At 40.4% G+C, this 16,226-nt stretch overlaps 1 protein-coding gene across 1 annotated transcript in view; it reads right to left on the bottom strand.

The window, feature by feature from the left end:
* HPR (hydroxypyruvate reductase) overlaps positions 1-11,779 on the bottom strand; it is a 78,287-nt gene extending 66,508 nt beyond the window's left edge. Inside the window, exon 1 of the mRNA XM_089416208.1 lies at positions 11,534-11,779. Within this exon, the coding sequence (XP_089272334.1) occupies positions 11,534-11,707 (174 nt within the window). The 5' untranslated portion in view covers positions 11,708-11,779. The remainder of the gene's footprint in view (positions 1-11,533) is intronic.
* Positions 11,780-16,226: the final 4,447 nt, after the last annotated feature.

The following is a 16,226-nucleotide window of genomic DNA, read 5'->3' as shown; positions in this document are numbered from 1 at the left end:
GACCCCACTCCATAAAAATAGTGAGGATAAAACTATATAGTATTGATAATTTGGGGATGAGATTACTCCCTTCTAAGGTGATATTTTTGGCTGAACGTTGATTCTCGTCATCAAGACCAATTTGAATTAAATTTTGGTCTGTAATTTGTGATCCTGTGCAATACGATATCATCGAAGTTGGTGGAAATTTTATCTTATCTTCTTATGCATTGTGTGCTCTAAATTAGCCAACAGAAAGAATGCGAGGAGATGTAAAAGGAGACAAGGAAGGCGAGAAGACATTGTTTGAACTTTGATGTTTAAAATGGCTAGGTACAGCGTTGTCAAGGAGATCGTGGAAGAGGAGAGCTAAGAGGAGGGATATGTTAAGAGATACAAAGTTCAAACATCAACTCTGTCGAAAGAAACTAGAGGCTCTTTACAGAATTTGATGAAGTAATGACTAGAGTCCAGCAAAGATACATGCACGAGTAGAGATAAAATCTGATGAAAGGAAAAGATTATAAAATTCAGGTAGAAAGGAATCAATCCTTAGAGTGAATAGAGATACAATACTGAGACCCACACTTAACAAGGGAGAGGCGCAACCTCTATGTTATTAGCTGCGGGTGTCACCCCTTTACCAACTCTCTTCCTGGAGTCAAACATGAATCAAGTCGTGGATGTCACCCCCTTCACACCTCTCTTCCTGGTGTTAAACATGAAACAAAAGTTTGGGCAAGTATGACCTGAGTTAATGCCATGGGTTGCGCAAATGGAAAAAGATGTTGTTGGCCTTTATGAATCAATATCTTGGAAAATTATAGCACAAAAGGTGGACTTATTACATAATGCTATGCTTCCAGACGTCGATGACGACAATCAAGAAAAACATTCACAGAAGGAAGGACCTTCATTAGAGTATAATCAGTCTCACCCAATTCATCAGCCGAACATCAGTAAGCCAGTCAAGAAATGAAGGAGTAATTTCAATTTTTTGTCAACGTCTTTCTAACCTAATATTTGAATTGGAAATTTTGGTAATAAAACCTTGGTAATCATTGCAAATGTGAGTGAGGAAGGATTGGATAAGTAGAACCCTGAGATAGGAACAGGTGAATCTGCCTTGCTGCAGAAGGGCAGCACCCAAACACTTTTGATCAAACCCATCATAACTGCATCGATGAAATTAATGAAGATCACTAGCAAATCAAACTAAATAAGCATTGATAGACAGGACGTCATTGAAGCAATGAAAGCTACCCCAACAGCAGAATCGTGGGAAGGGAAGAGGGTTTATATATATCATTTTGATTATTGGTTGAGCAACAGTTTAACGTCTTTCTTGGACAATGGATTTCTTCAAACGATTGCTATGCAGCAGTGGCTGCATCCCTCCTTTTGTTAGTTGTGGTTGAAAGCCCTGTTTATTGAAACCTATAAATGGGTCTCTGTACACCAGTGTTCCACAGGGATACATCCCCTACGATGGGGCCATGAACCCCACCTTTCCCATGTCTCGAGGGCAGCGGCACTTATGGAAATATTTCCCACATCCCCTTTTGGGAAACTCATAGAAACACATGGGAAACATTTCCTCATGTGTGGAGCACGCATTTTCCCAAAAAGGGATGCCTCGGCATCCCCATTTGCTGCCTCCCTCACCCCCTTCTCCCGGATTCGTCCAACAACCCTTTAAGTTAGAACAAAGACAGGGGATAGCGCTTTGAAGAGTTTGTGGCCTTGGTAATTAATGGGAATATTAAATTTTTAAAGTAAAAGTGACCTTATCATTAATTGTTTCAGGATGTTTGAGAGTGGGTCCAACTTCATCAGACTTTATACGGAGAAAGTAGAATTTTGTATCCCATTCAAAATTCAGCAGGCTTAACAGTTTTCAGGATTTTAGGATTTGCAGGGTTAAAGCATTTTTACTAGATTGCACAATGATAAATATGCATGAGATAAATTGTTATTGTTAGAAATTTAACATTATTATTTTTATAATTTTAGAGACATGGACCCTTATACTAAGTACTCAACATCCCCCTTCTCCCCTGCATTTCCCCAAAAAATTGGGGGTGATCCCACACATCCCCATGTGCATCTCCCGCACTCCCCCATCCAGGATACTTGGTGGAACATTGCTGTACATACCAGTAAGCCATGGTCCTTTTCTAAATGATGCCCTTCCTATGCTGTTGGAGCTCCAAATTCTCAACATTAAATTATCCCACTTTTGAGTGTTTGAATCTCAATCTTTTCTCTGGTTTTAAGATCTTTAAAGTTCAGTTTTTTCAATCGGAATTTATTGATCTCAGTGCTACCCTCTCTTTTCAAGTTTTCAGTGTTTGGCGGTTGTAGAGTCTGACTTCATTTTCAGTCTTTACTACATTTCCCTGCTTTTGTAGTTTCTAGTCCCTTTAGTGTGGTCAAGTGCCTTATATTTATAATGGTCAAGGCACTTTGAGGAGGATTTTGGTGCAGATGCATGAAGAAGGGGTAGATCGAAGAGGGAGGCATTTCATTCCTGGCCCCAAAGTGATCAAGCTAACAAAGGGATACGTGAGGGCGACGAAGCTCCGAGGAATCAAGTAGCAAATAAATCTGGCATTCGTTCCCCACACAAAGGAAGCTTTCACGAATTGTGAGCCAGCGCAGGCTAAGCTAAGAAAATCTGAAAATACATTGGATCAGACTTGAGTTTCTCCTTGCAAGGATCCCAGTTACACTACCAAACGAAATACTCTCTACATGTTGACTCTGGGTTTAGATTTCTATATTGAAGACTTTGTTGGGTACTCTCTACATGTTGACTCTGGGTTTAGATTTCTATATTGAAGACTTTGTGGGGCACTCTCTACATGTTGACTCTGGGTTTAGATTTCTATATTGAAGACTTTGTTGGGTTTCTGGGAGAAGATGATAGACAGATTTGATTTAATGTTGCCAAATCAGATTGATAGAATGGACTCTTGACTCGGTGAAGGAAGCTTAAGAAGTCACCAAACAGTCTGACGATTGGAAGGGATATATGGAGGCCAAACTGGGTGATGCACTACAGCAATTGGACACCATGAGTGAGACAATCCAGAAGTAGTCCAAGGAGATATGGGGCCTGAAAAGCAAATTGAGCTACATTCTGGAAAATCAAACAGGAAAAAACATCACTTTTGAGGTTTGAAGACCTGGACAATTGCACAGCTGAGAAGCCCAGAACTCTCTGGTCATACAGGATGACAAGAAGTTTACAAAATGAAGGGTAAAGGTAAGGTTTTGTCTTGCTCACAGCCATGGTTAGTGTTTATGTAGTATTTAAATAAATATGGATATCTAGCAGGCTGGTTTAAGCCCCAAGGGTAGCTCTGCTGGCTCAAGTACCACACTTGGTATCTCCAACCTGGGTTCGATCCCTTTAGTAAGAGTCCACGTGTTTAATCATAATGGCATGAAGTGGTGGGAACAAAAAGTCTGTGGTTGGCTCCCAAAGGGTAAGGCATACTAGTCTACACCGATGGCTTTACAAGGGACGCTAAGGCAAACTAGTCTACACCGATGGCTTTACAATAGACGCCATCCACAAAATATGGGAAGATGGGAAGCGTCCGTGGATTTCCATCAGAATTGTTAAAAAAAATGAATGGTTTAATAACAAATCAGAGATGGTAGAATTTGCATTAAAAAAATTGACTGGTTTAATAACAAATCTGATGAATGGTTTAATACCAAATCTGAGATGGTGACTCTTGAGGTTTAGTTTAATTGGTCAACTCTTTGTTATTAAAGTGTACCTCTGCTATTGAGAGGTCACAGGTTCAATTCCTTTACTAAGAGTCCACGTGTTTAATCATAATGGCATGCAGTGGTGGGAACAAAAAGTTTGTGGTTGGCTCCCAGAGTGTCAGGCCCCCGAGTCACCGTCGCACTTGGGTGAGTCGAGTGCCCACATCGGGCGTGTTTAACCGACGGATTGGCGGACGAGTCGCCGGGGCGCGTTTAACCAACGGGTTGGCAAACGAGTCGCCGAGGCGCGTTTAACCGACGAAATGGGTGGGTGCGCACATAACCGACGAGCTAGGTGGGTGCGCACATAACTGAGGAGTTGGTCGGGCACACTTAACCGACAAGCCGTGGAGACGTGTTTAACTGACAAGCCGGGTCGAACGCACTTGACCGACGAGTTGAGGGGCGCCAACACCAAGAAACGACTAAGTGTTGGGCGCATGAGACACTTCAGTTTATAGGCAGACAAGTTGGAGGGCAACAAGCTGGGCACACCACCAAGGTCGACGAGTTAGCCGACATGTTGAATTTGTGAGTTGGAGTGAGGACAATTCGGCTAGACCAAGCCAAGCCCCCTGCCCACATCCAAGAACTCATATAAGAACGCGGAGGTCGAGATTCAAAGGAACCATCAGACAACTGAACTGCAGAGCTACTAAGCATTCGGGTTAGCGGAGAGGTGAAACCGAGCCATACGGGATGAGCCCACAGGTCGGGCGGAATTAACACAGAAACATCGCGGAGATCTGGGCGCAAATGACGGTCGACCCGGCGCTACATCTGGGCACAAAGATACGGTAGTGCGGCTGCCCTTGGGCGAGGCTACACACGGTCTGTTTAACACAGGGCGCGACGGAACGAGGTGTCGAGAGAGGGGGAGTCTGTGGGTAGAGCACGGTGGTAGGGCGCGGAAGTGCTGGGCAGCTCGGACTCGCGGCAAGTGTGCCGAGAGCGACCGGGTGGAAACGATATTGCAACGAGCTGCGATCGGGTCGTGCAGCAAGCCGACCGACTAGGTAGCTCACCCACTTTATGTTGTAACTTATAAAACTGATTGAGTTTTATCTCCCGGGCAATTGTAAAATCTGCAGCATTATTACATACTTGATATTTACATGAAAATGTGTCTTGTGCATTTGTAATTTTTGTGAATGTTGTTTAAGTTATTATGCACTTAAACTGAATAAAAAGATGAAAGATGAATGTTATAGGTGTAGTCCGGAAAATGATAAAGAAACTAATGTGTTGAAGCATTTAGCTAGTGCCGCACGTTGCTCAATTCAGGAAAAAAGAATTGGGGCCATGACAGATGGTATCAGAGGTTTTTCGACAGCAAGATGCAGAGACCAGGTATGTATGCAGTCTAGAATTTTGGGAAAGAAATCTTGGATACATAGTTTGGGGTTTCTTGACTTGGAAGTTCATGGCAAAACTATCCAAGCGTTGGTGGACACGGGTGCCACACACAACTTCATGACGACAAGATTGGCAAAAGAAGTTGGGTTGCAGATTGTTCCATCTAATGTGGAAGTCAAGGCAATGAACTCGAAGGCTAGAGTGTCGGGATTGGCAGATGAAGTGCCAATTCGAATTGGAGACTGGCAGGGTCGATTGGACTTCACGGTGATGGAGATGAATGACTTTGACATGATATTGGGGCAGGATTTTCTGAAGGGCAATTATTGTCCCATTTTGCAATGAGGTTATGTTGATTGGAGGCTCACGAACTTGGACTTTGCCTACTCATAAGCAAAGGAAGGAAGTTAAGGTGCAGCATGTTTCTGCACTAAGCTTGAAGAAAGCAATGCGAGAGTTAGATGTGGAGACATATGCGACAATCATCAGGGGAGTTGATAGCGATGATGGAGTGGGGACGCCTATTCCAACTGAGATTTCCGATGTATTGGACAAATATGCAGATTTGATGTCCGATGAGCTACCAAAAGCACTTCCACCGAGGCGTGAAGTGGACCATAGCATTGAGCTAGAGCGAGGAAAGCAACCTCCAACAAAAGCTCCTTACCAATTATTAGGGCCAGCGTTGGAGGAATTGAAACGACAGTTGAAGGATTTGGCTGATGCAGATTTCATAAGACCTTCAAGGTCCCCATATGCAGCTCCAGTATTATTCCAACAAAAGAAGGATATGAATGAGCTACGGATGTACTGTGATTATCGTGCTCTTAACAAGCAAACAATAAAGAACAGGAATCCTTTGACGTTAGTTGCGGATTGCTTCGACAAGCTTGCGAAGGCCCGAGTGTTTTCCAAGCTAGACTTGAGGCATGGGTACTATCAGGTGCGAATAGCAGAAGGGGATGAGAAGAAAACTGCGATTGTGACAAGGTATGGAAGTTTTGAGTTCCTTGTTATGCCTTTCGGGTTGTGTAACGCTCCTGCTACATTTTGCACTTTGATGAACGATGTACTACGTCCATATTTGGATTCGTTCGTAGTAGTATACTTGGACGATATCGTGATATACAGTGATAACATGGAGGATCATAAGAAACACTTGGCTTTGGTGTTTGAGGCGCTGAAGAAGAGTCAGTTGTACTTGAAGAAGTCGAAGTGTATGTTTGCCCAGACCAAGATTCCGTTCCTTGGACACATTGTAGGCCAAGGGCACATACGGATGGAGCCGAGCAGAGTGAAGGCGATAGAGGATTGGGCCAAACCAAAGAATGTCCATGATATGAGGGTGTTTTTGGGGATGACCAACTACCAATGGAAGTTTGTAGAGGGGTACTCCAAAGTGACATCGCAAGAAGGACAAGCGATGGAATTGGACGAAGAAGTGTTGTACAGCATTTGAAGACTTGAAGAAGAGGATGGTTACAGCACTAATATTGAAGTTACCAGACTTCGAGAGACCATTTGAGGTACACACAGATGCTTCAGATTTTGCGATAGGAGTTCTTATGCAAGATGGGCATCTGGTGGCGTATGAGAGTTGGAAGTTGCAGGATATGGAACGATGATATCCAGTTCATGAGAAAGAGATGATTGCGATCATCCACTGTTTGCAGGTATGGAGGCATTACTTGATTGGGAAGCCTTTTGTTGTCAAGACTGACAACGTTGCAGCGAGTTATTTTGCATCACAATTGAAGCTATCAGCAAAGCAAGCTTGTTGGCAAGACTTCTTGGCAGAATTCGACATGACAATTGAGTATAGACCGAGTAAACTCAATGTAGTTGCAGATGCCCTCAACAGGAAGAGACAGTTAACCGCACTTGAGGAGGAAGAAGATCGGGCAGAACGAAGTAGGAGTCAGGTATAGATGACTGATGAGATGCAGAATAGACTTCGGGCAAGCATTGAGACAGATACTCAAGCATAGAGCATTGTGAAGCAGGTGAAGGAAGGAAAGACACGAAGGTTTTTTCTATGAGATGGACTCTTGTTCTTTGGGAATTGACTTTACATTCCAAAGTCATCAGGGCTTAGGAGACACCTTTTGAAGGAGTTCCACGATTCTCCATGGGCTGGCCACCCAGGGCAACGTCATTCTTTGGCATTGTTGGAGAGAGGTTATTTTGGGAGAAGATGCAAGAGGATGTAGAGGAGTATGTGCATACGTGCATTATTTGTCAGTAGGACAAATTGGATAACCAGAGACAGGGAGGATTGTTGCAACCTTTACCGATTCCAGAGAGACCATGGATGAGTGTTTCGATGGACTTCATTACTCAATTACCGCAGGTACATGGGTATAACGGGATTATGGTCGTGGTTGATCGTTTTTCCAAGTATGTCGTCTTCATTCCAACGAAGATACCATGTGGAGCCAAGAAGACTGTTGAGTTGTTCTTCAAACATGTTGTGAAGTATTGGGGAATGCCATTGAGTATCGTATCAGACCAAGATCCGCGTTTTACAGGCAGATTTTGGACCACTTTGTTCAAGTTGGTTGGGACAGAGTTGCTACAGAGTTCGAGTTACCATCCGTAGACAGATGGGCAGACTGAACAAATTAATGCACTACTGGAGGACTACTTGAGACATTATGTGACGGTTGATCAGAAGAATTGGCCTGAACTCTTGGATGTGGCTCAGTTTAGCTACAATATGCAAAAGAGTTCCACAACCGAGTATAGTCCATTTGAGTTGGTAAATGGACAGGTGCCAGTTGCTCCACACACCGTGTTATCGAGAGGTTTTTTGAGGAGTCCACATGTGAAGAGATTTATGACAGCATGGGAGGAGACCTTGGAGTTGGCACGAGTGCACTTGCACGAAGCTGCAAGGAGGATGAAAAAATGGGCAAATAAGGAAAGACAGGATGCACACTTCAGTGTTGGGATATGGTTTTTCTGAGGATCACCGGAGATCAGTTTCAGCCATCGAAAGGGTCTACGAGATGTTTGACAAGGAAGTATGAAGGACCATTCCGGGTAAAGAAGCAAGTTGGAGAAGTTGCATATGAGTTGGAGCTTCCGAACCACATGCGTTCGAAACATCCTGTGTTCCATATGAGTCAGCTTAAGAGATGTCGACTTGATGCACATCATCCAGACAGGACAGAACCACCGAGGGGACCAACCATGATTGTGGACAGGCCACACCTTGTTCTAGAGAAGATTCTGGATCTTCGGACTATGGGTGTTGGGAGCACTACACGATGGGAGTTCTTTGTTAAATGGAAGAACGCACCGGAGGAGAGTAGCTGGGAGACGAAGGATTCACTGTGGAGATGGAAGAAGGAGATTGTTGAGTATGACGATGAGTTGAGGAGAGTAGTTGGATTGCTGAGGACGACAATGACTTCTGGTGGGGGAGGATGTCAGGCCCCCGAGTCACCGTCGCACTTGGGCAAGTCGGGCACCCACATCGGGCACGTTTCACCGACGGGTTGGCGAACGAGTCGTCGGGGCGCGTTTAACCGACGAGCTAGGTGGGCGCGCACATAACCGATGCGCTGGGTGGGCGCGCACATAACCAACGAGTTGGTCAGGCGCACTTAACTAACAAGTCATGGAGACGCGTTTAACCGACGAGTTGGGGCGAATGCACTTAACCGACGAGTTGAGGGGCGCCAACACCAAGAAACAACTAAGTGTTGGACGCACAAGACACTTCGGTTTATAGGCGAACGAGTTGGATGGCGACGAGTTGGGCGCACCACCAAGGTCGACGAGTTTGCCGACGTGTTGAGTTTGTGAGTTGGAGTGAGGATGGGTCCGCAGGACCAAGCCAAGCCCCCTCCCCACATCCAAGAACTCATATAAGAACGCAAAGGGCAAGAATCAAAGGAACCATCAGACTACCAAACCGCAGAGCTACTAAGCATTCGGGTTAGCGGAGAGGTGGAACCGAGCCATACGGGATGAGCCCGCAGGTCGGGCGAAATTAACATAGAAACAGTGTGGAGATCTAGACGCGAGTGACCGCAGTGGGTGGGTCGACTCAGCGGCTACATCTAGGCGCAGAGATACGGTAGTGCGGTTGCCCTTAGGCGAGGCTGCACACGGTTTGTTTGCCACATGGCGCGACAGAACAAGGTGCCGAGAGAAGGGGAGTCTGTGGGTAGAGCAAGGTGGTAGGGCGCAGAAGTGTTAGGCAGCTCGAACTCGCGGCAAGTGTGCCGAGAGCCACCGGGTGGAAACGATATTGCGACGAACTGCAGTCAGGGTGTGCAGCACACCAATTGACCGAGCAACTCGCCCACTTTATGTTGTAACTTATAAAACCGGTTGAGTTTTATCTCCCGGGCAATTGTAAAATCTGCAACATCATTACATACTTGATATTTACATGAAAATGTGTCTAGTGTATTTGTACTTGTCGTGAATGTTGTTTAAGTTATTCCGCACTTAAACTGAATAAAAATATGAAAGATGAATGTTATAGGCGTAGTCCGGAAAATGATAAAGAAACTAATGTGTTGAAGCATTTAGCTGGTGCCGCACGTTGCTCAATTCGGGAAAAAAGAATTGGGGCCGTGACACAGAGGGTAAGGCATACTAGTCTACAGCGATGGTTTTACAAGGGACGCTAAGGCAAACTAGTCTACACCAGTGGCTTTACAATAGACGCCATCCACAAAATATGGGAAGCCTCTGTGGATTTCCATCAAAATTGTTAAAAAAAATGAATGGTTTAATAACAAATCAGAGATAGTAGAATTTGCATTAAAAAAATGAATGGTTTAATAACAAATCTGAAACGGTGAGCCTTGAGGTTTAGTTTAATTGGTTGACTCCTTGTTATTAAAGCACATCTTTGCTATTAAGAAGTCACAAGTTCAATTTTCTCAACTCTCTCGAAATCAAACTCCATAATTGAACCAACAATAAAGAAATTATCCCTTCGAAAGCATAGACTTAACTATGACTAGTCTCCTACATAGTTAAAATAATGAGAAAAAAGCCAAACAACCAAAGGCGGGACTTTTGAAACAGTCTATCGGTACACATGCTTTGCATGTGGCAAACGAATACAGGTGTGAAAGACAAATCAACTCCTACCCTTTTGGCTCGGACACAATCGTTTTGGCATATGCTTGGGACATACATTTGCATGCAGTCTAGCTATGACAGAAGATAGATCGAGGATCAGTATAGTTATGTATATGATATATGGAAGAAATAGCCAGAATTTCAAATGGTAACCATTAAAGGTGGATATTATATACTTCCTGGTTTTTGAAACACTACGCACTACAAATTAATAAGTTTTTTATTTACTAGTTAAAAATATAAATATTGGAATTGGAAACTTCATCCGATTTTGATATTAATTTGCTTATGCAGGTCTGCAAGCAGATTTTGGTATAAATATTTCTGTCACTTTGCAATAAGGCTAGCAACGAACAATCTGCCCATTTTGGTTATTAGAATGTTCCATTGGAAATTTAAATGTTAAAAAACTTCTTTAAATTAAATACATCATTTTACACAATTTTATTAGAAATATCATTAACAAATTAAAACCAAAAAAGACAAACAACCTCTATGAAAAAAAACTCTCTGAATTAATTAATAAAGTAAAATGACTAAACGAGATTTTCTTGGAATTAATATGATGTAGATTTATCTTAAAAATAAGTTAAGAAAACCAAATTTCCATAAAAAAATAATACATCATGAAATAAATTTAGATATCTATGAATATATGATTAGTTCTATCTTAAATAGTAGTTTTATGAGTATATGATCAGTTATATTTTAGATAGTTTTTAAGTGAGATTTTGTGGAGTTTTCAGTAGATTTCTGGTTAGAATCCGAAGGAAAAATTATGTGGCAAAATCTTTTTAAACTGGTTTTTTGACTACATATATAAATTCAGCATTCTCAAAAATTCCGTTTGTGAAGAGTTCGCCTCTCAAATTTATGATTTCAATAAATCTTTTCCGAATTCTAGAAAAATTAAATCTGAAAATAAACTTTAAATATTTATGAACACATTTGTTTACACAGGCGGGTGTAAACTTAATTCAAATTTTGTATCCCTTTTCAGCTTTAATAAGTTTATTAAATTGCATTTAAAAAAAAAAACTGAAAAGAAAACGGATAACACTCTCCAGTATAACGTGTCTAACGAATTGCTGATAAAACCCCACTGCGGAAGTTCCTGGTTCATCGAACCACCAGAAAGCCTCAGGGACAGAATCACTACCAACGGGGATTTTATGTGATATGTTTCGCTCGGGTTATTTCTATACAAACTCCTTGCAATGGCTTTTTCGTGCCGCAAAGTGGAAAGTGTAAATATCAAATAAAATTCAAGATCCTTAGAGAGACTTGCGAATAATTATGTGGTGGTTACCTCAAGACGACAGTCTGCATCGGTGAGAAGGCGAATCCAACGGGTGCCAGGCATGGATTTGGTGCTGACCACCCTGTGTTTCCCTGCAGGATTCCATACCTCGATCGAAATCGGCTTCGCCATGGACGCCACCACTTGCCCAATTTTCTGTGAGAGTGCTATACTGCTCCTCATTCTATACTACCTACCCTACAGGTTAGCGGATAAACAGATTGACACCTTGGGCCTCTCATTTTTGGAGCCATTTCCCTGCCACACAATAGCCATATCAACATATATACCTTTTCTGTTATTAATAAACACGTCACTTTCTTTTTATCAATTTTTTTTCTCTTTCGCATATACACCTTTCCTATTTTTAACAACTACCATCTTTTTGTTTTTGGCGTTTTCTCATCATTGTAAATTTTAGGTTGGAATTCTGTGAAATTAAATTTTTTTTTAATATATGAATTTAATAATAAAATATATATATATATATATATATAAGTAAAAGAAACCATTTAAATTTGTAATTCCAATCATTTTTTATGCAATTTTAAATAGACTAAACCAAAAAATATACCAAAAAACTTTATTTTTCTCAAACATTTCTCGCTTCGTCCATTTGCACGATATATATACCTTTTCTATTTTTTTTTATAGCACCCTTCTTTGTTTTTCTCGAATATTTTTTCCTCCACCCATTCAACTACACTTGGTTGGGGATTATAGTCTTATGCAAGTTGATTATTTTTATCTTAGAGTTTTTTCCAATTTTGATATTTATAAGTATTTATTTATTTTAATAGATTATAGACTTAAGCAAGTTGATTATTTTTATCTGAATTTTATTTTAGAGTTTTTTCCAATTTTGATGTTTTTAAGTATTTATTTATTTAATAAATATAATTTTATGATATAGTTATTAGAAATATTTAATTTTTTAATATTAAAAAGATAAATATGTATATATATAGAGTTGTAAAATGTAATTTGTTTCAAGAAGATGACCGGAAAATGATTTAGCAAAGTTGAAAATGATGGGTCCAAATTGTATTATATAATGATTTGTCAGAGTTGTATTACACATATTTTAAGTGCAAATTCAAGAAAAAGACATATAAAGATTAAATAAATTTATATTTATGTAAAAAAAATATTACTTTTTCAAAGTTAGTTTGATTGGTAAATGGTCTGGCTTAAATTTTAAAGAGATCTTAAAATTAAATCTAAGTTTCTTTCAAGGCTATTAGCTAGTTTTTCAACTAATAGTTACTATCATCCTTAATTCAAAAGCCAAGAAAGAGGAGGGAAATCTACAAGGTACTAATGAGTTCTAATGAGGTAGCAACATAGTTCCTTAGAATCTTTAATACATAGAGTGACAAACTTTATTTATTTGGACAATTAAAACACATCATTACCTTTTATTGCAAGGGAGTAGGGAGGTGAATTCTTTTTTATTTGAAAAGAAATTATGTCAAACGACCCACAAATTACAATTTAAATTACATGGAGAGAGGGAAAACCCTACATACAAAGATCTTATTCCTTCTTTAATGTCTCTAATATGCATCAATGACATTTAAAGAGTGTAATGTAATATTAATCACAAGAGAAGACTAAAATTGTATAAAATGGTGGAGTGATTTATTAGTCTAAAATGCTTCCTCCTCATGCAACCATAAGAGGGAGATGGAAATACTTCAAAAAATAAAGGGAGAAAATAGTCATAAGAGGCCTCACAAGAGTAGTGAGAAGCTCTATGTCATCCCTTTTAATGAATATTTGCAAAAGAGGGTGGTCAAGCCTAGGGATATATTTAAGATGGCTAGTGTCAAGAGGGTCAAAGGTTCCCAAATGATCCGTAAACTACCATGGATATTCCACTAGATAGTACGCCACAACATATCTACTAAAATATAGTAGAAAATTTGGAATCTACATGATGAGGGTTCATTTCTCCTTAAATTTATGGATTTGTTAATTATTATTTATAGTGTGTGCATGTAAATTATAATAATGCTAAAAAAAGGGAACAACAATATAAATCTCACAAACCAGAAATTAACATAAGATATAACCTAGTAAACCCTTTCAAGAGAAAACCCAATTGGAAGGTGAGGTTGCTCTACTCTCTCTCTTAATGGAAAATGGATGCAAGTACAAAGAAGTGATACTTATGGTATGTTGATTTCTACTGTGCACAAATCCTCTTTGTTTTCTCTCTTCCTATCCACGCTCAACTACTCTTCTCATCAGTGGGACAAAATGTACTCGGATAGAATGGAACCCCTTTTCATCCTAGTGGCCCTATTATAACACGGTCAAATAGCCTATTAGTGGTTAAGTTTGACTCATTCAACTCTTAATTAAAGTTACAATATGGATTCTTCTAGAGTCTTCTTCATCATGATCATATGTCTAGCCCCTTTTCCATGAATAATGAAGGTTGACATAGCATCCTCTCGAATTATGGTGGTCAAAGCAAGAAGGTTAACTTCCGAGTGGCATAACTTTTGCATACAAACTCCGATTGATGTGATGCTTGTATTGTTGAAAAGTTATATGTGTGTAGAATAGTGAAAAAATGTGTTACTTACGCAATAAACTTTTACCCCCAAAAAATGTCAATTAATGCCTCAAATCACTTCTGAAAGGTTTTAAACACTAATTTTCCAAACTAGGACTCGTCGGTAAAAATGGTCCCATGAGCTAATTTGTAACGTACCCTAGCCACTATCAGCTTATCCTTGCCTCTCTTGAAGCCCAATTTTCCATGCTAGATAACCCCTAGCAACGTGTGCTCTGGAAACTTCCCCTTCCTTTTGGAACTACCAACATATTGTAATGCATGTCTAAATGCACACTCATATGCATAGCATCACCCAAAAAAAAAATTGAACATAATTAATGTGATTAATATGCAAATAGATTTCACAAGCATATCGAAACATATATATTTATACATAAACATTGCAACGGAAAGTACAACATAACACAAAAGACAATTGATTATCTTTTATAATGTGCAACTTCTTGCAGACTTTCGACATTCCACCTAGCCATAGACCACGTTGCTCCTTTCCTTCAACAACGGGTCACCCCTTGCTAAGTGGACTAATCCTTCTTGCGGACAAGATGGATCTCCCTAGATTTCAAACAAAACCTAGTAACAAACATCAAAAGAATTGCTACCTTTCCTTAGCTTATGACTAAAACATGAAACTTATAGTATGTGAAGAATCACTTACCTATTAGCGAAGTGCTTGTTGAAGTCCTTTCAGTGCTTTCCACAACCAACTTTTCCTCAATTCCTTAGAGGCTTTCCCTATGCTTTCGGCAGCTTCTCCATGATGCTCCAAAAGAGATCTACATAGACAAAAACATTCAAAAGGATCAAAGCATCTCGAATATAAAATTAAAGGTAAATGAAGTTCTTAACTTAACATACATCATATAGTTGAATCAATAATCAGTTATAAACCATGTGAGTGATCAAGAAATCTCGCAAATAACATCAAAATAGACGCAATTAGGAAAGAACAATTGCTTTGTCTTGAATTCAAAGGAGAACAATCTTACAACCTGGTTGCCTTGATGTCACAAGCATCTTCCCATGATCTCCAACCTTCTGCTTGGATGACTAGCCTTCTATCCATATTTCAATAGCATAAGCCTACCTTTAGTGGTCCTTTTCAACTCTCTGCCCTGTGTTTCATTTATAGGCCAAGAGGAGGAGGTTTGAGATCCTCTTCTTGAGGGATGAGATCCTCAAATGGTGGGATAGGGGATCCACAAAGAGAGGGAATTAGCTCCATGGTGAGAGGGATCAGGCTTGAGTAAGCATCAACTTTAAGCTTTTAGTTAGGAAAGATTCAACTACAAAATATTATAGATTTTACTTTTTATTTTTTACTTGCGTTGAGTCATGTGTGCAGTCCATAGTGGAAGACAGCGCACACTTTTGTGCTGACTTTAATAGTCAAGTTTGCGTATGCACAGAAACTAGTTAGGGAACCACGCAGGCAATGAAAAATAGGTTTTTGGGCCTTGTAATCCATAAATTTCATTCGCTTTAGGATTGTTTAGGTTCTAGACTTACATGGGAATGCTTTGGAACACTTTGATGGATAGTGAAAGATCCATACTGATGGTCATTTGCCTAATGGTGACAAAATGACGCGTAACACCCCCGAGTTGGGGCTTTGACTTCATGGGTAGTTAGTATTCGCTTTCCCACAAACATGGCACATACCCAATACTAAAAACTATTTGCCAAGGTACCAAGTCCAACAGCCTCCAACCAACAATCTTGTGGCTTCCAGGAATTACACTATCCTCATATGCCTTCTAGGTCTCACATATCTAAGGTACCAAGCCCGACAACCTCCAATCAATAGTCTTGTGGCTTCCAATAGTTCTACTGCCCTCATAGGCCATCTAGGTTCCCTTTTAGGCCCAGGGTTCCACAACTATCTCCATGCTTCCATGGCGGTATTTCCAGAATCCTTCATGGGAGCCATATATTATCCCTCCGGCATAGAAATCAGTCGTATTAATCCCTTCACAATGCTAACACACTCATTTTTATGTGCATGCCCTCCTTCTACCACTTGGCATTCACCCAAGTCCTTAATGGACTTTGGTTATATGCATGGGCACTTTATATGATTATTAAATCATATAAACCCCTTTAACTCACTCATCC

The sequence above is a fragment of the Pinus tabuliformis genome, chromosome 3_2 (genome assembly GCF_031772625.1).
Source record: "Pinus tabuliformis cultivar Carrire ecotype Pingquan chromosome 3_2, CPIR1, whole genome shotgun sequence".
Lineage (NCBI taxonomy): Eukaryota > Viridiplantae > Streptophyta > Pinopsida > Pinales > Pinaceae > Pinus > Pinus tabuliformis.
Note: the sequence above shows the minus strand (reverse complement) of the source record. Positions and strands in the feature narration are given on the sequence as shown.